At 34.4% G+C, this 25,194-nt stretch overlaps 2 protein-coding genes across 3 annotated transcripts in view; both read right to left on the reverse strand.

Annotated features, from left to right (window-relative positions):
* Nucleotides 1-3,209: 3,209 nt before the first annotated feature.
* On the reverse strand, nt 3,210-4,924 carry LOC128670163 (uncharacterized). The gene is made up of 2 exons (XM_053745613.1): nt 4,768-4,924; nt 3,210-4,450 (listed from the first exon to the last, which is right to left on the reverse strand). The coding sequence occupies exons 1-2, from the start codon at nt 4,850-4,852 to the stop codon at nt 3,309-3,311; spliced, it is 1,227 nt and encodes a 408-aa protein (XP_053601588.1). The 5' UTR covers nt 4,853-4,924; the 3' UTR covers nt 3,210-3,308.
* Nucleotides 4,925-22,510: 17,586 nt separating this feature from the next.
* The window catches only part of LOC128670004 (uncharacterized protein), a 91,978-nt gene continuing 89,294 nt past the window's right edge, over nt 22,511-25,194 (reverse strand). For both annotated transcript variants that reach the window (XM_053745318.1, XM_053745317.1), the window contains one exon: nt 22,511-25,075. In XM_053745318.1, the coding sequence (XP_053601293.1) occupies nt 23,998-25,065 (1,068 nt within the window). In that variant the 5' untranslated portion in view covers nt 25,066-25,075 and the 3' untranslated portion in view covers nt 22,511-23,997. The remainder of the gene's footprint in view (nt 25,076-25,194) is intronic.

Consider the following 25,194-nt stretch of genomic DNA (forward strand, 5'->3'; position numbering starts at 1 on the left):
GGGTACTTGAAGTGCTATACTTATGATTCCGTACGTTTAATTTTTATTTTTGTATTGTGAGTTTTAATCCCAGCCAATTTCTTATCAAGCAAACCCATGCAACTTAGAGCTACCGCCCCATTTGCGTCAACGCAACATTTCGTTATGATCCGTTCTTTTTCATAGGTTTCGACACTTACATGCGTTGATGTACGTCGAATCTTCATATACCTAATTTCTGCCTTGTCCGTCGAAAAATATCACAATGTCGGTAATGCATGGAATTAGTAGGTACTTCGAAGTATTTACTAAATCCATGAGGTAATGTTCTTATATCTAGAATATCAAAACTAGGTACCTACGGAGCACGACCTGCACGACTGAACCGCCGCGCTCTAATAATATACTTAGGTACTTAGTACTTACGAGTACATAATAAAACTTTGCTGTGTTAAACTCTGTAAGAATAAAATGGGAAAATACGCAATACCTATTGTGCGCAAGCAAACCCATCCATTCTGGGATGCAGCAACTTAATCACAGTATAGCATATTCAGGTCAGTGGACAAAGTTTACACAGAAAATCGTTAAAAGCAATTTGTTGACTTTCACGCACTACTCCTAGACTGTTTGCCGCGTGGGTGCCTTTGATATTGGCGATATTGACAGCAGCTTCCACAGCCATCCAATCCAATATTGGCTTTGCCAGGGTTACCTAACTATGTTTAATTTTCATTTCAGTAGGTAGTTAGGTAATTGTGGTAGTTTAATAGAGCATTTAACATTGTTAGATTACAATAGAGATGATAATAACGCTAATAATCATTAAGAGCTGTGATGAGCAGATTGAAACAAAATACAAAAAGAGAAAAAACAAAATACAAAGTCGGGTACAAAGTGAGAGGGAATGAAATAGTAATGTTTTAATTTACCTCTTTGCCATTAATTGTTGATTATCATGCATACATATGCATACATAATGGAACATGGCGCACTAGGTATATCATAATTTTTGCAATATTAGTTATTGTACCTACGATTGACAAATAAATTGATTGATTGATTTGATTGAAAAAGAAGTAGATGAGACAAGGCGTTTAACAATAAGCATGCTTGAAGCTAAAGTATTTTTCGTATTGTTCTGTTAATGCCAAATTTTGTGAAGTGCAAGAGTGACAAAACATAATTTAGCTTACAATTACGAAGTACCTAAGTTATCTTTTTATGAATAACAGGCTAAATCGTAACATTTTAATGCAAAGCCTAGCCCTAAACCAGTAACCCTAATCTGCAAATATTATTGTATGGGGTTGTAGCTAATGTAAGTATATAGAAATGGTGTCTACCACAAACATTTAATTTATGTATCTACTTATATAAATTAGTGGGAAACTTATGTACAAGTAGACAACAAGCTGATGATCTTTAGAAGCCAAAATTCGATGAATTTTTCTATTCCAATACCTATTCTCAGGGGGCGCGGGGGCGGCACCTTTTTACACCTTTTTATTTTGACAGGGTGTAACATAGTACGCATATACATACATTACCTTATGTATAGGTAGAACCTTTTATACGATGTTTCAAGTAAATAGCATCATTTCTTAAAAGAGTGATTAAAAAAACGGATTAAGGGGGCATACTACGATACATAAAAACACGGAGCACGTTACATAAGTATCTTTTTCCCATTTACGTTACATTTACCACTCGCTCAATTTTTTCATAACTATCTTTCAATCGATGTGTACCTAATGGTCGAAATGATATCTTGCTCGCCCGGTTCAAATATATAAGTACTCATAAACATACTTATGTACAGCTACTTATTTGATACAATTTCGCCGTAATGGCAACACTAATTCGATTTAAATGGCAATACCAGCTGTTACCACACCCCAGTCAATGTTATTCCTACCTTCTGTTGACGGAAAACCCAAAATGTTATTTTGTATTGTGAACTTCAACAATGATACAGTTTGTATAGATGTTTTGTTGGGTATCAATTACAAAGATAACAATATCGGTATTTTTCAATAAAATGTTAGTATTCCTTTCTTTTGATAATTACCTATATGTATACTTAAACTAGGTAAACATTGGCGGATTTACCAGTAGGTTGAGTAGGCTGGAGCCTAGGGCGGCAGATTTCAGGGGGCGGCAATTTCAAAATGTTATTAAATGTTATTAGGGTTTACCATATAACCTGTTCAATTTAAGAATTTGACCCTTTTTTTACTACGTATTTGCGAAGGTATATTTAGATGCAATGAACGAATGACATGACCTTTCGTTAAAGAGTGCTTGTCCAAAATGACAGCTCCAAATTTTCACCCCCCGATAATTATACACATAAATCTTTATCAGGAATCACACTATTTTAAAAATCCGCATCAAAATCCGTTGCGTAATTTAAAAGATCTAAGCATCTTTATTTTATACTATGTTCGTACCTAGTGATAGGGAAGGTATTACTTACTTACTTCCCTCGAGGACAATTTTCCGCAGTTAGGCCTCTTGTCTGGGCCCTTTCTGCGTGCGGAGTCTTGAGCCGCTGATTATTCCAGCCAGCCCAGCTCCTTTTGGAAGCGGAGCACCGCCGACAGGGAAGGTATAAAGGAATATTAAATTCTAGTTGCAAACGCAACTACAATTTAATATTTCCTTGTATAGGTTCGAGAGCTAAGGAAGTGAAGAGAATTGGATGCATTCTATTCTATGAGCTGATCGCTATTCATAGAATGCTCCACTAGGATTGACAGGAACTCGGCTACACGAAACCTATATTTTATGTTTATCATCTATAGATTTTGTCGAAGCTAAAATATATGTGTACTTTTTATTGCATTTTCAAGCGCATTCTTGCTTTTCATCTAACGATAGATTCTAACCTTGCATTGTTCGTTAAATTACATCGATATACTCTCTCATCTGAGTGTTTTCGCGATTGCATCTTCTACCTTTGTGCGGCAGAGAGTTGTTTCTTTTGTCGGAGCCCAGGGTCCGATGAACTACTGACTATAATAAATAAGAAATGAGAAAATCTGTCTGGTACGCTTTTATGGATAAACCGCTTCATCAAATTTCATAGAAATCGATACAATGCGCTGTCTGGATCGATGGTTAAATGAAATGTGGTGGTACCTACATACATCCTAGGACTCAGAGGACGTATTTACTTAAGGTACCTACTTAATTTTCGAATATACGAAAAAGGAATTAAAAGAAAATTGACTTTAATAAAGTATTGATAAGTTTAATTTTAAAAAAGCACTCTAAAGTATAAGTAGACACGGTTTGAAGGCCTTAGCTTTTTAAGATGGAATACCTCATGGGTCGAGGGTTATTTCTAAAAATACCCTTACTTCGTTCATCACCTTATAACGAATATCATCGTTGGCAGTTTTTAAATCACTGTCAATGCGTTTAATAACTGTTCTCATTCCAGATTTAAGATTAGAACCAGCGGTCTGCCACTTGTAGACATTCGTCAAAAAACTATGGAATGGATCCGGTTTATGCTTGCCGTACACGAAATCCATATCTGATAATATGATATTCACTAATTTAGTGTCAAAACCACCAGTTATACCTTGTGCTGTAGTATCTGATTTCAATCTAAATTCAACAGTACTCTGAACAGATGCCAGAATTTCCTTAGCTTGCACTGTGTCTGTGTTAGACAAATCACTTAGCACAACTTGGAATTCATTTGCCGTCTCCTCTCTTAGACGTCCAAAGAATTCTGTCTCCTCAAGCTCATTATGGAATATTTTTACAAACTCCTTCGCAGTCCTTTCGTCTAAATTTTTAAAACTGTCCAGCAACATGTTCAGACTCCTAGTACATTCAACATGCCTAAAACAAATTCTGTGAACACTACAAAGTTTTCTCAAATATGTGTCCTCGACGGCAATAATAGCCAGTATTAATTTTTGGCTCAGTTTCTTTTTAACGTTAATTATATCTTCTGTCCGACCTTCTAGGTTGTTGTCTGTAAAAATGGCAACCCTATTTTGTAATTTTGAGCTGATTCTTTTAATAGTACTTGTCCATATGTGTTGTTCGTTGTTGTCTGTAACTTTATTATTAGCAGCATGTAGAAGTGGTTCGATTTCTTTGAGTGCTCTCACGAATTCTGCACCGAAAATAGTGTCAGATTCTTTTGATCTCCGGTGTCCATGTGTAACAACATCGAATATACTCTCTACAGCTTTACCGAGCGTAATTATATATTCGTCTACGAAGTCTTTAAGGTTACCAGTGTTACATAATTTCAAACTATCGCACAGCTCTGCTGACTTTGTGATCTGAGTGTAAAAATCGATTGCTTGGCCGGATTCGGATCGTCTGCCGTTGATGAGGAAGAAATCTCCTCCTATGTAATGTGTTAGCATGTCCATTACTTCCTTGCCGAGTGTTAAAGACCCTTGCATGTTGACACTTACTGCATCACACAGCCACGATGTCGCTGTAAAATTTAAATCATAATTTAATAACATGTTAAGTGATCCAAATAATGTTCTGTACGAGATGTTGTGTCTACCTACATCTGTGGTAGTAAAAATAGGTAACCATGTATGAAGAATCCACGCTAAGACAGTACGATAACAATTTGCTTCGATACTAATGAGGCAAAGAAATTCTGGAATCGAGCGGGAATTGAACCCCCTGTCGATCCTGGTTCAGTGCTCGCATTATATTTACATTAATAGATTCGATCAATTTTTAAAATTAGTAAAAAAATATGTGTACCTGTAGAGCAAAAGCCATTTAAATATTAATTACCTGTTAAGCAATAGCACATAAAACCGAACTGTAAAGAAAATCGCATTCGAAAAATACACTTCGGAAACATGCCGTCAGAAAACATTGATGTTTATCAGAACTATACTTTATGAGCGATAACAAAATGGAAGTGCTGCAATAAATAAATTTTATAGTTTTAATTTTACATAGCACTCCCATAGTTTCTTCCCCATTTTAAAGTTGCACGCGACTATATTTCACATTTTTGTTATTTTAATGGGTTGGTTTTTTAACTTTTTACGAGCATAAAAGTAGTATTTTCGTACTTTTATTTTACTGATGACAGCAGTTAGGTAAAAATGCCGGACTATCATGAGGGATTTACCCCCTGAAATGGTCTCAGAATTGTGGGACCAATCATCCTGCGCTGGCGTTCCGATGGCTTCCGTTCCGTGAATGGTACCCGATGCAAAAGTAGGTACCTATTTATTACACGCGATGGGTTTCCTCTCTGAACGGCAATGGGCATTGCCCCTATCTAGTTAGGTAGTCGAAAAAGTCATGTCAAATGCCTTTAGGCGACTTGACTTGACTTGATTACAATTTCGTTGAAATAAAGTGGTTTGGAGACTTGTAGAAAAAAAATGTTATCGGCAAACGGTTTGTCCAAATTAAGTTTATGAGTAAGGTACAGTCTGTCCAGAAAGTGAAGAATATAAATGAGGGCGCTGTCTCCCGTTGGCTGGTAGCAATACGTTTTTTATAAACCAATCATGACCATTCTATTTGATATTGCTATGGCAAAAAAATTTTGTTCGTTAAAAATTCATTTCCATAACTTTCTTTTAAGTCAAAAAATACATGGGACATGACTCTTTCTCAATTAGGCTAAATTAAGTTCAGTTAGTTACAGTATTCCCTAACTAGATTTACTAATCAAATGTTTAATCAACTACTATTTATGTGAAAGTTAATATTTACATCTCCCGATGAAGTGGGCTTCGTTAGTCCTACATGGCAACACTGAAAACATTTGAAAGCAATTACGGAGCCGTTTCAGCTAAATTCTAACAAGTTATTTTACTTAATATACTTCTTAACGAAATCATTAGCAACGTATTCATTGAACATTTAACATTTACTTGAACACTCTTGTCTTGTCTTTGAACACTGATCTTCACATGTATCCAGTTGTATTGTTGTATCCGGAGTATCTCTTTCGTCGAGTGTTGAAATTAGTTAGCATTACAGAAATCGGTTAAAATAATTCAGTTCTCAATTTTTCTCTAAGAATATTTTTTGATTAGAATTACAATAAATTCCCAATGGGATGTGATTTATGCAAAGGTGTTCTGAATCACAATGTCGACGGGCAAGTGTACTTGGTCCTTATATAATAATGATTAACGTGGTTCTAATTCTAATATAAAGAAAAGTAGAATTACAGTGTAGTCGATAGCCTAAATCACAGATAATACTTCACCAGTACTTATTTATATCTTACGTAGGTACATAAAGAATGTGTCAGTCACGCACATACAAATTTAACTTTTAGTAATCTGTAGTCTAACGCTAAGGGTGAGTAGCGCGAGCCGCTGATGTTAAAACAAATTAAAATACCTACTTTGAGTTATTAATATACCTACTTTGAGTTTTTTGGCGTAAGTTAAAGTTAACGTCAAAGTTGACCTGGGGCTTTTCGACCACAGGCGGACGGTCGGAAACACAGGACCACCGCTTCATTACCTATCTTTTTTCAGCGATACCTAATACTTACAACAACTCCATATATTCACTAATAGGTACACTGTTATTTTTTTAATTTGTTTAAGTAACTACTTACACTTAAAAGTGCAATTTAACATTTTTTAATGTACTGCAATACAATTTCGAGTTGTAAAGTTTATCCTCTAGTTGACTACCCATTAAATTACCCTAAAACAAAAAGTTAATAACTAGAGAGAGAAACTCTTATTTTGCAACTCGGGCCCCAATTAGTTTTTCGTTTGAGGATTAAGCAATTATGTATTTTAGCTCAAAGAACAGAAAATTTAATTTGGATTAACCTGATTTTTGGTTAATTAGTCTTCTTTGGAATCCGACACGAATCACATCTATAAGAGCACGAAATATTTAAAACTAAAAATAAAGATCTTTCATTTTTTCTTAAAGACGGCAGAGAATACCAAATCGCCTTTTGTACCAAATCCTTATCCTACATATAAAACAAAGTCCTCTGACGCGTCTGACTGTTGTGATAAACTCGAACTTACTGCACAGATTTTCATGCGGTATTCACCAATACATAGTGTGATTCCTGAGGAAAATTTAAGTGTGTAATTTATTATGTTAGATATTATCCGAGCGAAGTCGGGAAGAGATACTAGTTGGTAAATAAAGTTTGAATAAACAAAAAACTTAGATTTAAACTTGAAATTTCCCCTGTCATAAAATGAAGAGTGTTATGTTTGGCTGTTTGATCACTGGCTTGACTTCTTAGATATCTTACAAAATTAAAGAAATCCGTTGAGCGGTGCTCCTCCTACATTAATGTAAGAATATCTGCATATATTTCATCCACATTATCGTCCATTTTACTGTCCTAACTTCTGAGTCACTGGCCTTCCGAATGAATAAAATTATTAAACTACTAGATGTACCTCTAGGGGCTTCGCTCCCGTAGGAATATTGAGATAAAATATAAGCTTGGATAATGTAACTTTCTAATGGTGAAAGAATTTTTTAAATCGGTTCGGTATTTTCAGAGATTACCCGCCTCAAACATATAAACTCACAAACGCTTACCTCTTTATAGATTGAGCCACAACTTGGGCCCAATGCAGATTCGTGGGTCATACAATATTTTCATAAAAACACGCTATTTAGAATTCCAAAACTGATCCAGTTAGTGCCAAAAGCAATAAAGATTAGCCGACATATTGAACCATAAGCCTTGTATAATTTGTCGCCTTTCTCTTGGTCACAATTCGGCACACGTAGCAGCCAAAGTCGACAATCGTAAGGGCTTGGGATATCGCTTACCATAGTACCATATCCTACTGTTGTACTTTTAAAAATTGTATTTTGTGCCATAGTTTTCTAAAGGTAGTCATTTCGCACGTTTGTGCAATAAATTTCTTACATTAGGTATTACAAAACCTCTGCCGCGTTTGTCTGTGTGTTCGGGACAAACTGAAAAAAAGTACTGCACGGATTTTCATGCGCTTTTCACCAAAAGATAGTGTGATTCCTAAGGTAGGTTTAGGTGTATAATTTATTATGTTGTTACCCAGACAGGGTCCTTTTTATTAGTAGTCCTAAGGAAGATTGACTACAAGAAGGCGCCCGGAAACTTCGAAATTTTAAGGTTATTTATTAAGCTGACTCTGACTGCGCGGTATCATACAACTGGGAACCCACGGGGATGAAAGAGAGGTCATTTTGCGTAGGTAGATTCTCCTATCCATACCCACTATATTAGGGAGCAGAGACTCCAGAGACCGGAGAGACTTTCATAGAACAGAATACATAAAATCAAAAGACAGATTACGAAAGGATATCTTGAGACATTTCTCTTACATTTTGCGATGCAACGCAAAAGAAAAATAAAGGAATTTGCACCAGTAATTAGTGGAAAGCACCTGGAGTTTCCATGGCGTCTCAGAAATTCTTAATTATTCTAATGAGCGAAATAAAAATATGCTAACGATACCGTGGATGCTCGGAATAAATTTATATTCTTTCGCGAAGGAAAAATATTGCTTCGGTTACTTTGTTGCATGCTGCGGTGTTTCGTTTTAAAATAAATAAAAAGGAATATCCTACGACGCGTTGGTAAACAACTATAAAATATATCTTATAAAGCCAATAAGATTGGCCATACATTTTCTCTGCACTACTAAAATCTTATATTGCTCCTACACACTCACATTGCGCGTTATGCATATGAGCTTTTGTACCGCAAGGATAAAACCAGCAATGTAGATCGAAATAGCCAAAGTTACGGCGTACTATTCTAAAGTGTAGCCGACAATATGTAGTAAAATACAACTTTTATGAATACCCGTATTTTATAAATCCTTTAAGAAACTTGAATAATAATTATTTAAGCTAAAGAATTACAATTTAATCTGCTAAATTAAAAAGTGTTACAGCACTCTTAACACCGAGAATAAAATAGAAGTTTGCGGGAGACCTCAACACTGCTGCATTTTAATTCCGGGAAAGTAAATAAAAAGATAAAGTCAAATGAAAAATGGAAAACTGGAGTCGTGTGTGTAACAATGGCGGTTTGGTTAAAATGAAAATACTTACCTATTTTGAGCAAAAGTATTTGTTAGAAAATAGTGTTTAATTTTATGTTTTTAACCCCTCGGGGGGAAGGGGAGTTTATAAGTTAAGTTATTAATATAAGTTTAACAGGTCAGTTTATCCGTATGCTTGTCCGTGGCATCATAGTCGTAGCAGCCAAAAGCTGAACCGATTTAGATCTAGTTTTTTTTTACAACGACTATGTTAGTTTATGGTTCAGTTTATACCAAAGCATCTGTCAAAATATTTCTGCTATTTTACATGGTATAATAATATTTACTGTGGTCTCGTCGTTCAGATTAGCCGATATTTTCACCACAAAACTGCATTTAAAATCAAACGGTTCTTTCAATGATAATTCAGTATAATTTAGCCTGCCATTTGGACTCGAAAAGATATTATTATTTATGGAAGACGGTCAAAGAAATCAACATAAAAACGCATTAATTATATTATAGCTATCAACATTTTGCTAAAGTGCCGGCGAAAATGTACCCAATATCTTAACTTTATGTTAAAACTTTTCGAAAACGCGGCTAAAACTTGGAAAAATCTTCTAAAGTCCGGAATTTCCCGGACATCTAAAATTCAATTTTCTTTTTGTCGTCTTACTGTTGTAAAACTCATCTGTACTAATTTTATAAATGTATTCATACTCTGTCAAGCTGGGGTAAAAAAATTACCTTTTTTTATAGTACTGAGCAACCAAACAGGCATACGGCCCACCTAATGAGAAGACTTTCAAAGACTTTCGCATTTATAATATATATTAGTAAGTAGACTTACCACGAAAGCAAGTGGTTCCCTGAGAGATAAGCCGTTAAAAGGGAAGGCCGTTCATAAGACAAAGGCGGCTTTAAACGAAGACGTTAAATTTTTGACACCTGTCGCATGTTTTATGCGGGTGGTAGTAAATTTCTCATAAACATTACCACCAGGGTTGCCGAAATTGCCATTACAGACATACTTACAGTTACGGAGACTTTCCGTGTTTACTAACATTGCCATTATTAGGTATTATCTCATTTTAAGATGTAAGATTAGAAAATCATTCTAGTTGTCAATATATTTTCATTTTCGTTCTGAGCGGAGTAAGAAATTACTTCCTGATTTAAAGAAAAAGCACGTAATAATAATATAATTAATTAATTAATTCATATAATTTAGTACAAATTCACTATTCTTACTCTGACCAGATATTTTGATTAATTAGATCGTAATATTTTTGTTGTTAATATAAATTTGTAGCTTTGTTAAATAGTGAAAAGTGTTACATATTCTCAGTGTTACATACTCTTCAGTTCAATATTCTGTGATACAAAGACACAAAAGAATTTCAATGTTTTATCAATAACAATAATATCATAACAATATAAACAAGAACCCAGTGTTTTAATACACAACATTGAATAACCTTAGGTATATTTCCTCGATGTCCTACACAAAGTACTTACGAGTATCTACCACGATACGTTCATAAACATGGATTTGGCAAGTTATCAAGATAAAGTTTGATGAACCGTAAAAGAGGTCCTAAGAAAAATACGAAAGATACATTATCTAGTTGCTAAGTCAGTTGTTTCCAAAGTTTCTGGACTACAAGTACTTATGACCCATATAAAGTACAGGTTTCCAAACTCGGACTAACCTCTTCAGGCTGTCTTAAGGAAAATGAAGCAAAAAAAATGGTAATATTATAATACTTTTTTAGTTTTCAGTATTAAATAAAAAAAAATTATAAAAAATGTACGGTGGCGCTATTGTGCGAGTTGCCTCAATGTAAATACTGTTGGGTTATATTTTCTCATTAATTTCCGACCTTATGTGTCATGCAAATTGGGTGACATATAAAAGTAACTTATGTCACTTAAAAAAAATAATTCTACCGGACCCACTCAATATTTGCTCGCGACCCACCATTGGGATACGGCCCATAGTTTGGGAAACCCTGCGCTAAATTATATAATATGATTTATGTTGAATATTGTTCGACAGCAGCATCGTATGCTACATATTTTTCGTATTTTCTAACTAGTAATCTAACTTTCCTGTTTAACATTTCCTACTCGTAAATCTTTACTGACTTATTAACTTGGTGACAAAATATGATAGCTCTCTCAATTTGTATAATCTTCAGCTTCTATCGTGGCTTCGCCGAATGTTTGTTTATTTATTTGTTACTTTATCTAAGTACTCGATTAATCGCTTTGAAATTTTGTTCACGGAGAAGGACATAGGGTACCGTATACGAACATGTTCCCGTGGAAAATTCCCGCGTACGAAGTCGCTTCCCTAAGGTAGCATTTTAAGTTACGGGTACGCTAGTGAAAATCAAACAATAGTTTGTTGTCTTCATAAAATCCCTTATGGGATTTTCTGGACCGCTAAAGGTCAACGTCAACAAGTAGAATTAGGGTCACAAAACAAATCTTACAATGTCAGATACATTTCAAGGGTTATACAATGAAGTAGGTAAGTTAATTTACATAACGTCATAGAATAATTAATTTAGATTCTTGATATAACAAACCGCGCATTGTATGAATATACAATGCGCGGTTCAAACGGGGTAGTGGTACAAATGGGGGAATCCCCGTTTTGTAAACAAATTGTAGTTTTGATTTAAAGTGTACGTATAATTTATCTACAAATAGTGTAAATGTTCTTTTGTACCGAGTCTGTTTGCTTGTAAAAATATATACAATTATTAATTAGCATTAAGTTTAATCAAATCAATCAAATTGAAACAAATTACTGGAAATCTTTACATGTTAAAGCAAAACAAAAAACAGGATTTATTCCGTAAAATAATAAGAGGCAAAATTCCAAAAATGTTTTTATCGACATATACATTTAATATTCTAAAAATGTGGCATTTATCTACTGACAGTACTTTTCCTTGTTTCAGTTTCAGGTATTCGTTCGGAATTTAAAATAAATTTAATTTTAAAAAATGGTACTGATATTAGATCGGAGTAAATCATCTTTTTAACAGAATAGGTACCTTACTTTTAGAGTTTAGATCTTCGTTCAAAGTAATGACACTTCTATCGCAAACCTCTTCTTTGCACTGGAGATGAATATTTGAGCACGGGGACGGCCTCGCTCAATATTTAATGTTAGCTAAACGACCCGGGTTCTCTTGCACAGTGGATTACGGCGTGTACCAGCTTTACTAATTACTTGTACTGCGGTTCCTTTTGTGTAACGTTAATTGGTTTATTGTTCTTGAGAAGATTTAGGATTGTAGCCAAAATAGGTAACAGGTATATTAGGTAGGAATATGATTTAAATGTCTTAGGGGATAATGTTTAATTTCGGAAATTTGTGACAATTTCATAATTAATTAATTTGCTAATACCCACAGCAGAAGATAAAGATAATAAAAAAGTACAGTTGAAAATGAAAATAATACTTTTTTAAATGAACTTGAAAAGGAGTGAATCCGCGAGGTGTAGTTTGTCCTCAAAGAAATTAATAAACTCTATCAAGGCTACCTATAAATGGATTGAACGAATTCCAGAAGAAGGAAGAACTACGTAATCAAAGTTGACTAGGAATTTGTTATCCCACAGGAACTAGTTGCAAACTAAGAAATTGCTAACAGCCGCGTTGGGCAACGGTCGGACTATTTCATGTTTCCGTCTCTCTCTCACCTGATCGTCGACTACCGGCAGTAGGTAGGTCCGGTAGAAACTGGCAAAAAAGATGGCCGCATCCATTCTTGTCTTTGATGATGAGTTTTAAATATGGAACACTGCGACATAGACCCCTTTATATCTTTATATTTTTAATGACACTGGCTGTTTATACCTAATACACTATTTTATTTTTATTTTTACTAGTTAAAAAAATAAATAAATATATTTGGGTTTCTATTAGTTAAGCACAACATATAGCTACCTACCTACTTATACATATAAGATACATCTCACTAGAAGTCATTACGATTCATAGTATGAGAGATTTAATTTCAGAGAATTAATATGCTTTTAGTAATAACGTTGTAGAGTATACATACGGAACCCAACGAAGTGTAATTATACTCTTGATTAAATACAGTCAACTGCACATCAACCTACCCAAATTCATTGCAAACTCGCCTCTATTACCGTGGCATAAGATCCACGCAGGGTAACGTTACATGCGGTCGACTGTACTTACGACTTATAATGAAATTGGAAATGTGTAATATATAACTACAAGTAATTATCTGGAAATCATTTTAACGAATCTGAAATTTCAATATTAACGTTTTAGCTGCATCCCGCTGTGTTACACGGGTAATTATTTAAAACAAAATTTAAGTTTTTACGAAAATACTGTTATACTAATACTACTATTGCACTAATACATACTGAAAATACTTTATACGTATTATAAAGAGGTAAGCGTTTGTGAGTTTGTATGTTTGAGGCGGGTACTTAATCTCTTAGAAAGTTACAATATCCAAGATTGCTATAGGCTATATTTTATCTTAAAATTCCTACGGCAGCGAAGCCCCGTAAAGTTAACTCGTGTATTAATTAGTTAATTAGCAGTCCAGTTTATTTTTATAAAGAAAGAAAATATTTGGGTGTAAGATTTTTTACCGACCTTTTTGACGACCTGGGTGGCGCAGTGGTAAAGTGCTTGCCTCTGAACCGAGAGGTCCCGGGTTCGATCCCCGGTCGGGTCATGATGGAAAATGATCTTTTTCTGATGGTCTTGAAGGTTTATATGTATATATATGAATTTGTTATAAAATATGGTATCGTTGAGTTAGTATCCCATAACACAAGTCTCGAACTTACTTTGGGGCTAGCTCAATCTGTGTAATTTGTCCTAATATTTATTTATTTATATTTTTGGCTACATAAAACTCTTTATATAAATATAACGACAAGGGTAAAATATGACAAGATCAGATTTTTTAAAATATTATGTAATCTCTAGATGAAATTGATATATTTAGAGATCACTGTGTTAATGATTTGAAATATACGAGATTGGACTGGTAGTTCCAGAGATAATGTTTCAACACCCAAGGGACACCAATGATTGTCAATTAGGCTTCGAACAAGAGGATTTAATTAAAACTAATTAATTTAAATTAAATCATCTTGTATTAATTAATTAGTTTATTTTTTTATTATTTCAAAAATAGTTAATTTAAATTGAATCCTCCTGTTCGAAGCCTAATTGACAATCTTCTGTGCCCCTTGTTACATTAATATGCTAACATGACGTGCCGGAGGCTCTAGCAAATATCACGCCAACGTAAATCCTAAACGCAGAGTCCCAGATAATTGGCGTAATTGATAAGATTAGGTAATCATGTATTTTTAAAATTAATCATTGTACCTACATTTTGCTAAACTTTCTAGCACAGGAATAGAATGAACACTCGCTCGCTAGGTGTAAATCAGCCTTAACAACCATTGATTGAATTCTGTAGAGTATTTTATTTTCCATTAACGTAGGTACTTTAATTTTTTTATCGTCGAACTCAGACAGATGCCGACGCGAATGCGTAAACAATGCGTAGTTTGTATGAAAGCTTTTATTTACCGCAATGACAAGCCAGCATTGTATACCGCGTCCGCAAAAATGGGTAAACTGGTACTTGACTCAAGAGGCGAGGCAAGTAGTGGAAAACTTGGCGGGACACATTGCGAAAAAACGTGACGGGAATATGTAGGAAACGGTACGGGATCCCTACAAGCAAGGAAGCGGGAAGCGGGATTGGACAAGTTGCGGGACGAGACGCGTAGTGGGAAACAAGAAATTGATCTAAAGATGAGAAAAAATACGAATTTAACAGTAACAGAATACGTGATAAAAGAATGACTTATACAATCATATTTGTATCTTTTGCCGTGGACATTATATACATATATAGCAAGGAAGTAAGAGTAGCAAGCTTGCTTGAACTTATCAGAAATATTAGGTATATAGTCCACGTTATCTTCTAGGAGTGAAATTCAATATCACAAGATGGTAAAAAAACTTATTGTACCGACACATGTCTTCTTACTTACGAATTTTGAAACATAATAACCAGATATCTCGAAAAATCTTATTTGATGAGTGCAATTTTGTCTGTAAAGTATCCCATTTCCTATGAATTGTCGTTACAAACAGAAAAAATAATAAACAAACGTGAAAAAGTTTGGGCCACAGTATAAAAGCTTAATAGTCTGATGCTTTCAACTTACCAAATTAGGAATAACACCTTATTACATCATGCAAAAAAATGTGATTTACGAAAAAAAAAGGTCCTACTTACGATTTCCGTAACCCGTTGATTTGTTCAGAATGACCCAGTTTTTATACATCATACGTAGATATGAGGTCTACGTAAGAATATTGTTTAAGTATATTAAAATAATATTCTATAAATTATTGTGCAACAAGTTGTAGCCCACGGCTTCGCCCGCGGCAAAGAGTCTGTGTCACTCTCCAGTTCAGGCTCTCCACCAAATCACCTCATTCTAATGCTAAGTTTTGACATGACAGTAGGACAAACAAACTGTCTTGTAAATTTTACTTCCATCCATACTTTCATATTCATATATGGAAGTAAGATAGTATGGAAGAATATACTGAGTATAGTATATGTATTGTAAGATAAGTAAGTTAAATTTCACTTTATTATACTGATTTAACTATAGTTTATATAACTAGTAGTTTGTAGCTTTGGTAAACATCATTTAATTTAGAATATGATGTGAAAAAGTGCCTGTGAAGGCCTAATTTCTGAATAAATGATTTGATTTTGATATATACTGTGGGAAGTTTACGACAGAACAGGGAACAAAATGTAGCAATTTTATATGCACGGGAAAAAGACCTCTACGGGTTTCTGGTCGAAAAGAAGACAGCGGTAATTTACGGTCAGTAGTTATCGTAAATTCCCCGTTAGTAAACCGTAAAATTCAATTCGACTTTTGACTGGCCGGCATACACAATAGCATGGGAAAACCACCGCAATTACCACGGTGTAAGGTCCATGTGTTGTAAATCGCAGTTGGCAGTAAACTACTATAAATTTATTTGATTGCTGCTAATAAATGCTGCTGCGAAATCGAAGCCGAAATTATGCTCTGTATCTTAGGCTGTCACAAGGCTATTAAAGTTAAGTAGCAAGACAAGAAGTTAAGTGAATATACTCGTAATCTTGTTATACTTCTTAAATCCCTCACGCAATCTACATAAGTCCACTTCATCATTTTTCTTAATTTTTTTTATAAACTGTTTCTGCATTTGCAGAAAATCACCGTCAAAAATTTTCGATACGAAAACATCGATAGATTGAATATTTTCGTTTGTAAATTTGTTGATAAAAAGTTGGTGAAAATTGATGAGGTTGGACTTTGATTGAGCTTAGAATCGGAGCCTTGGACCTTGCGTGGTCATTTGTGGAACAAACTACTTTGGCGATATTAATTAATTGATGTGTCATTGTCTTCCATGTCACATACTAGCTCGTAAATCTTCGACTAGGCTTTCTCAGGATGTTTTCCTTCACCGAAGAATACATCTTATAAAACATTTAAAGATTAGCATAATCTTTTTGTTTTTAAGAAAAAAATTAACTATGTACTTACACTTGGGTTAATTAATTATTTTTATTAATTTATTCCCTTGAACTGAATTGAATTGAATCTATATGATGCCGAATACATTGTAAGCACAGAGATCTTTTCTTGATAGTCGTTATTCCACACCAGTCGAGGTCATTACTTGGAATAAAACACACACAACAACTTTCTTGGCACTATTAATGGAGTGCCATTACCTTCTCCATTTCACACAAAAGTAAACAATCAACCAGTGTGCAGGTTTCATCCTATGTTTTCCTTCACCGGAAGCGAATTGTGGTCGATGAAAACTACTACTTGTACATAAGACAGATTGGTATACAAACTCATGTGGTACGAGTAAGTTTAGAACCTGGGACCTGTCGATCCACAGGCGGGCGTCTTAACCATTACACCACTACCGCTTCAAGCACAGAGATATTCCCGTGTATTTTTATAACCTAACATACTATTACATAAGGGTTAGAGAAAAATACAAATATCGTTTACCCTGAAATATCTGTGTTATGAGAATTTCTAGCATTCTCAAGGGTATCACTTCAAATCAGAGTGAAAAATGAAGACGCCGCGTCTCATCATCACGAGAAATACTGACAAGTTTGTTCAACCGGTAATGGAAAGGGTTCATTGTTCTAGAATCTAAAGTACCTACCTACTTGTAAGTAAAAGGTCCATGTAATGAACCATGTACCAAATCATTAGAATACTACTAAAATCCATTACGAAGATCCATTGAAGTTATATTTTTACTCTTATTTCTACTTTAATCATTATTACTCCCCTAAAAATAACGAACTGAGGCTGTTAGCACGGAATGGCTTTGTAGTTAGGGCAGCCATTACTTAAATTATCGACGCCAAACAAAAACTTAATATACACTCTGGACTTAAGGGTGAATTTGTATTATTTCCCGAACTCGACGTATAGAGAAAATAGCTATCCGGGAAATCCTGATGGATGGTAGTTCTATTTCTGGCGAATTGGCTCTGCGACAGAAATCTTGTCAATTTTATAGTTTTCTTGACAAATCTAACTGATATTATAAATGCGAAAGTAAGTTTGCTTGTTACATCTTCAAACGTTATCAGCTCAACCAATCTTCTTGAAAGTATGATGTAGTTTGAAGTACGGAGAAGGATATCGGGTAACTTTCGTCCCGGAAAAATAAATGTTCCCATTGGATATTCAGGCGGGCCAAGCCACGGGCAAAAGCTGGTATCATAAATATCGGCGATCACCTCCGGGCCAAAGTCTGTGTTTTACTCTGTATGATTTAAATGACAACTTTGAAAATCAGTCTTTATTTTGTGAGATCGAGCTCTTAAGACAATGGTTGGCTGACAGATATTGTCTACGAGGCGTGCAGAAAATTATTCCATCCGACGACGACGCAAGGAGGAAATTGAAATAGTTTTGTCACAAGGGAGGGAAACGGGGAATTATAAAGTTAATAGAATCATGAAGCGGATAAAGAAAAAAGTTTTGATTGTTCCGTAGTTTTGCTTACTCAGAGTACTTGGCTTTGCTTGATCCGAGTACTTGGCTACATGTAAGACTGAATGTTGGAATGGTTTTGAAAATGAATGTAATGTGGTAAGCTCTTCTGGCATGATAAGGGCTAATTCTGTCCTAACTAAATGAGTTTCGTTTAATTTAATCTTCATTATTATTATAAAAAGGTAAGCGTTTGTGAGTTTGTGTGTTTGAGGCGGGTAATCACCGAAACTACCGAACCGATTTCAAAAATTCTTTTACCATTAGAAAGGCACATTATCCGAGATTGCTATAGGCTATGTTTTATCTAAAAATCCCAAGGTAACGAAGCCCCGGGCAACATCTAGTTGCGCTGTATATACAAAACTGCATATCTACCTGTGACGCGGATAAAATGAAACATTTTCACTTAAAAATAAAAGCGAAAATTGAATTGAATTCATTTCATGAAATATTTTCGTCGTCGATAACTGTTGGTTAAAAAAATACATATCAATAAACCATTTATTTCACTAAATAATAAAGTCTAGGGGTAGAAACATGTGCTGAAGAAGAAGGGATTCATTTCCAGGATACTGATGGGATACTCCACTTCGGGAAAGTAAACGAAAGATTTTTTCTTCTCACAGTTACATCCCAGATCCAGATTCTTTAGACAGGAACACATAGGAGACTGAGGTTGGCATGTTCCACATACCTAAAAAATAATTTTATATTAATTAATAAAAATAACTAGCTGAAAGCCGCAGCTACGCTAATAGTGGCCTGTGTTTAACCTCGGTTCTTTTAGGATATCTATTCCAAATGTCATCAAAATCGGATTAGCGGTTTAGCCGTAAAAGCGAGACAGAAACACGGACATACTAATTATAATATGGATGAATTTAAAATATTATTAACTTATTTTGTCACTATGTGTTGTTCAGTGAGGTCGTAATTACTAAGTAGTGTTGGTTGCATAGGAGTTAGATACTGAGACACAGGACAAGTAAAACAATTTTATAGGTGGGAAACAGACTGATACTTCAATTAACTAAGTAATGACATGTTCGTATGTAGCATAGACAATATTATCAACAGTCTTGTGCCAGCTCCAGACTGTCGCCGAACTCAAACAGCCGACGCGAATGTGCGAACATTGCGTAGTATCAATGTATAAATGCTTTTATTTACCGCAATGAGATATCAGCAATGTATGCCAAATTCGCCAAAGTTCGTCGAACTCTTTGGCGACAGTGTGGAGTCGGCATTACCTTTGCAGTGTCCTTGAAGCAAGTGCAATCGGGAGCGCCACAACTGCATAAGGTACTGGTGCCAGTGCAAGAGCAGAAATTTGCGCAGGAGTTGGGGCATGTTACTGAACCACTGATGATTTCAGAAAAACCACAGGTCGGTATGTAGACGCTTGGTTCCCGGTAGGGAGCTAGACATGCTGCGTTGAGAGTCTGTAATTCCAAGGTATTTTTTATCATAGCATAGCTTCAAATGGAAAAATGTCTTAGGTGGATTTTCAGGACGTACCTCCGGATGAAAAAAAAATACCGTTGATATCTGTGATTGTTTGTTTAATTTTCATTTAAGACAGGTTTATATATGTAAGAAAATATTGTGTGAGACACTGAAAAAATTACATTACTATATTTCAGTATACGAAAAAAAAATGGATAAAACAATGAAAGTAAATTGCGTTTTAACCGACTACAGAAAAAGTACATTGATGCGACATTTAATTTTATACTTTGATATAAAAATTAGCTATATTTTGAGAGAATAGACAACATAAAAAGCAATATTTTGATTGTTATGGAAACGTGATAAAATTTAACACTAGCGTTAAATATTAACCGATACCATAAAAGGAGAGTGTCCATATCAGTTGATTAAAAACAAAATGGCCCATAAATAACGAGCAAAGATTATAAAGATTTTATTTCGATATAGGTACTATCGACTTCGATATTGTCCTTCGGTCCTTCGTAATAATTATTAGTGCTATTGTTTTGCTACTCCGTGCGAATATAACTGTTTATAGACCTATTTGAATTCCATTATATTATTTCTTATATAGCGTCTTTGATCCATCTCATTATTGTTTTCAAAGTTAATATGTGTGACATGTGTAACAAATCCATATGAATATCTCTCTGAATCTATATGAATCTTGATGTATGGTCACGGGCCTTACAATACATTTTATAACTCATAATCCGCTACACACATATCTAAGATATTTATTTAAACGTGTATTTAATACAATTAACTAGGACAAAAGCAAACATTATTAAAATTGTTCACAAGACCATTATTTCCCAAGGGAGCTTAATTTTAGGTAATAAACGAAATAGACTTTCAAAATCTCACCTTGAAAAGACACAGCGCGAAAATTACCAAACTTAATTTGCACATTGTAATAAAGAAATATCAATTTTATATTTTTAAAATAATGTTTCAAACCTTACAACTTTGACAATACTTTTTTAAATAGCTGTGTTGTTATATATCTTGTTTATATATAGGTCAGGAGGTAAAATCGATGGAAATTACGAAAGTAAGTTACGAAATAAGATTTGTCGAATTCGGTCGAATGATAGCAACAGTTGAAAGAAAGCACGTTTATGAGTCATTCATGTGTGATAATGAGTATACGTGTGATGCAATTTACACAGGTAGTTTGCTCGTGTTGATTTTGTTTTGTTGTTTTGCCCTAGAGCATCGAAATAGGTATAATATAATCATATATAACAGAGAATTTAGTGCGGGTTTGCATATCACACTATCGAGTCGATTCGAAGTGTGACGCAGCGAACCAATCACATTGGCGTGGTTTCCTCGCGATGTTTCCCTGCACACTGGTTGACGATTTAGTTTACCAGTGTGTATGCGATATCTTGATGTCGGTTAGGTAATTGTAAAAGTTAAATGCCTTCAGGCGATTTGAATAAAATCGGACACCGGTGTTACCAAAAACACACTCGATAAAAAAAAATTGAATTAATTTAACATAATTTGTTTTATCCATAATTTATTTACCAGTTACAAAGAGAGCAGATTTAATGCTAAAAGCATTCTCGACTAATCAACTTTCAAATTCAATCAACTTTTGAGAAAAACTGAAAGATAAATCTATAGCGATCATTGGCAATTTTTAAAATTGTACTCCTCTCAATGAGTTTAGAATTTGAGATAGATGGGATCTAGGATTACTGTACATAACAACAGTTCAAAATATACCTTTTCGTGGCGGCAACAGAGTCGAATTTGCAATAAACTTGTGTCAGTTTATGTGCTGTACAACGGCAGAGAAATGAGACAAAGTCTCAAAAAGACAATTGTGTTCGAGCCATTGTTTTTGTTACTTGTCTTAAATTGAATTCATTTTCTCTAAATTTGAGCGTGTTTTGGTCTAAATTAAATTACAGGTAAAGCATACTTACTTTTTGTTTAAAAAACATACTTACATTTTATTTAATATTACGACAGAAAATTGTATTTCTCTTGGCAACATCGGTTTTGTATATAGATGAATTCTATATTGGAGTATAGGACATTGTCTATGTTTAATTTAAGTCTAGATGTCCTTCCACTTCCACACTTCCTTCTTGTAATGGCTGGCTTCCACAATAAAGTCTCGTCTGTCTTAAATATATAAGTATTCATCTTTGTAAGATAACTATTATGACGTACACATAACATTAATTAAGAATTTAAATAAAAATAATGCGGGAACGAGCATTTCTCTTTCAATATATTGCGTTTTGACGCGGAGCCGTGATGAGATTAGGTACGTGTAGACTATGTAATACAATGACTAAGGTAAACGATTGTTGGACATAATATTTTTTATTTTACTTTCTTTTACAACGTTTTTTTTTATAATGTTTGAAATTCCGCTTGCAACGGAAGCAGTACTATCGCAGCTGCAAATTTATTAGGGTTGTTGTACATTTGCCACAAAGAAAATTCGTCACGTTAGTAAAACTTCACACATTTAAAGTTAATTCGTCACATATTATTACACATCTAGCTACACAAATTTATTCGCGATCTATACAGTCAGCAATGTAACTTGATACTGTATTCTTCATTCCAGCCAACTTCCGTCAACCGACCTTAGTTTTTAGAATACTCAACAATGAGTCATATTTATTACTAGCTTTTTCCTGCGGCTTCGTCCGCGTGAAAACACGATTTTCATAAAAACTTTCACCCCCCATTATAGTCATTTGGGGGTTGATTTTTGAAAAAACAAGTAGCCTATGTTTGAACAGGGGTATTTAACTATATCCATACCAAATTTCATCAAAATCGGTTTTGTGGTTTAACCGTGAAAATGGAACAGACAGACTTTAGCATATACGTGGCGGATATTTTGGGAATAGAAACGAAAAAACAAATTGAATCACGTAATTGTTTATTTTAATGTGATATCGGCACTGACTATTAAGAATTGAACAAACAGCATACACGATTTTAAAATTTATTAAAATATAGATTTAAGCCCTTTTTAATATACAGCTAGAAATGATATGTTAAACTAATTATACAGGCTTGGCGAGATCTAAATAGATATTTATATCACGTTTTTCATTGCACAATAAAAAACTAAATAAAATCTATAAAATATGTACAACATAAAAATATCAGAAAATATTTTAATTTGTCGATTGATTTTTTAAATACTTAAAATCAAATACAATAAATAAAATAACATATTTTTTTAAATAATACAAAATGCTATTTTACGGTTTCGATTAATAAATACACAAATATAATATCAGTATCTTCGTTTTGTTACATATTAGAAATATTATGTATATTTACGATCCGTCCGCCGAAACCAGATCCAAGTAAGTACTTGTTTCTTTTTTATTCATTCACTCATTCAGTCATCATCGAATTAGATTTAAAAAAACCTTACCATCCTGTATAATTAGTGATAATACTAATATGTACCTATTACATTTTAATTGAAAATAGTACTTACTTTAAAAATTGGCACCGAGACGTGAATACAACAATAAATATTTTTCTCATTTTTGAACAAACATTGGTCACTACTTCTTAAATAATTTAAATTTGAAGTGAAATTGGGACTTGCCAATGACAAGAAAAAATTCAATTCCGATAAATGATTTATTTCGTGTTGTTTTTTTCTGTAATCTTATATTCAGTCGTGCAAGAAAATTAGTTTAAAATCTTCTTTGCAGTTTTCTGTTGAATATTTCTGAAAAAAGTATATTTACTTTTTTTTTTAATAGGCACCTAAATATATTTTAATATAATTGAACAAAATATTTGCAGGAAATGTCTAAGAGACAGAACTTCGAACAAAATTATAATTAAAAAAGATTTGGAACGAATACTTTTTCAACTTTGTTAAGATACGATGTTACAAACATCATATCATAAACTTTTTAAGTGATTTTCCTAAATGGTTTCTAATTTCAACAGAAAACTGTAAAGTTAATATTCTTGATTATTCTAGATTTATATATTTCAAAGATTTTAAAATGTTACGAAATTATTTACAATAGTTTGGGTATCAAGAATAGTGTGACAATATCGTTTGCTTTTTCAGTAAAGCTGTTAGGTACAACCCTATATGTAAAGGTACATCGAATTTGCATTCATCTAAAAGACTAAACTTCATGAAAATTGAACAAAGATCAAAAGTTTCCTAAAACGTTTGTTCAATTTCCACGTAATTTGAGCCTCGAATTAAAATAATTAAAACTTCAAAAAACGTGTGAAATGACATTGTGTTTCTTCAGTATTGTTTGCTAAAGCTGTTGTCGAACATTAAACAACATCTAAGCTCGTAAACTTTCGACATTTAACAATTTCACACGTTGAACTTAATTAAAGGAACTTTGAAGGTCGTTCAAGCATAACTCTGGGCATGTTCCAGCGGTATGTTTGATAACTTATTCCCTTTGTCAACCCAGTTCTTTAACCTACCCCTGAGTTCTTCTAAACTTTTCGACTTTGCCTTATTTATCCTCTTATATTTCACGTCTTTGGGTTTTGTGACGTTTCTATGATTAGACATCACTCTGTTGTATGTTACTACTTGTGTCGACTTCGCTTCCTGATCCCCTTCCTCGCTTTCAGCATTCGATGTAACTTCTTCGTCGGAATCATTGGCAGGAGTCATCCTTTTTGGCACGAAACTATATGACCAGGTGTCTTTCTCGTTTTTCTGTTTGAGTTCCTTATCACTATCTATACTTTTTACCTCTGCTGTGAGCACAACACTCCTCATTCGGAAATTATCCCGTCGTTGAGCTAAAAGGCTCGTTTCTTTATACTTCTCTTCGTCAGTTCTGTTTGCATCTTTCAGTTCCTTCTCCGTACTATTCTGTGCACTTAAACCTTTAGTAGAATCGCCATCAGCTTCCTCTTCCACACTGTAGACTGTCTCCAAAATCTCTGGTCTCCGCAAGAAGCCGTTCGATCGCCTGACAATACTGTACTTTAGGTTTGGGTCAATAGCATCGGATATTGACCGGACTATAGTGACACTATCAGGGTTGGCTGATCTGAACCGTGGAATGTGGGTCAAATTGCTGCAATCAGAGTCCATATCTTCCATAATAACAGCCGAATCTGAATCATTCAAGGAATCGAAGTCCCCTGTTATGTGAGTATCTTGGAGCATGTCACGAAAATCCGGAATGGTTTGTGAAGTATCGATGCCGTGTTCAAGTAATTTGGCTTGAAGTGACTCGATGACTTTCTGTTGTTTGATGATGATGGTTTCTCGGAACGCCAGCATGTTAGCTATTTCTTTCTGCTTGCGAACGAGCCGGGACTCAAAGAGGAGGAGCTGGCTGGACAAAGATTTTAGCTGTTCTGCTTTCTCCCTTTGCAGGCGAGAAACCATTTCTTCTTGATTGCGCTGCGCTCGACGCCATGTTAGAAGTTGGTGCGCTTGCGCACGATACTTCATACGGAGATCTCTGGAAATAAATACGAATTTGTTAGGCAATTTAATCTTCAGCGCAATTTAAGGCCGCATATTTATTTCAGGTGAAAGTGAACAGAAAGCTAGTACAAACTTTCAAATATATTTGCAGGT

The sequence above is a fragment of the Plodia interpunctella genome, chromosome 5, assembly GCF_027563975.2.
Source record: "Plodia interpunctella isolate USDA-ARS_2022_Savannah chromosome 5, ilPloInte3.2, whole genome shotgun sequence".
NCBI classification, from domain to species: Eukaryota; Metazoa; Arthropoda; class Insecta; order Lepidoptera; family Pyralidae; genus Plodia; species Plodia interpunctella.

Excerpts from the sequence above, each read along its gene's own strand:
- LOC128670163 (XM_053745613.1), bottom strand. The coding sequence starts at position 4,852 with ATGTTTTCTGACGGCATGTTTCCGAAGTGTATTTTTCGAATGCGATTT. Across the intron at positions 4,451-4,767 it reads TATGTGCTATTGCTTAACAG|CGACATCGTGGCTGTGTGAT; the intron begins GTAATTAATATT and ends TAAATTTTACAG.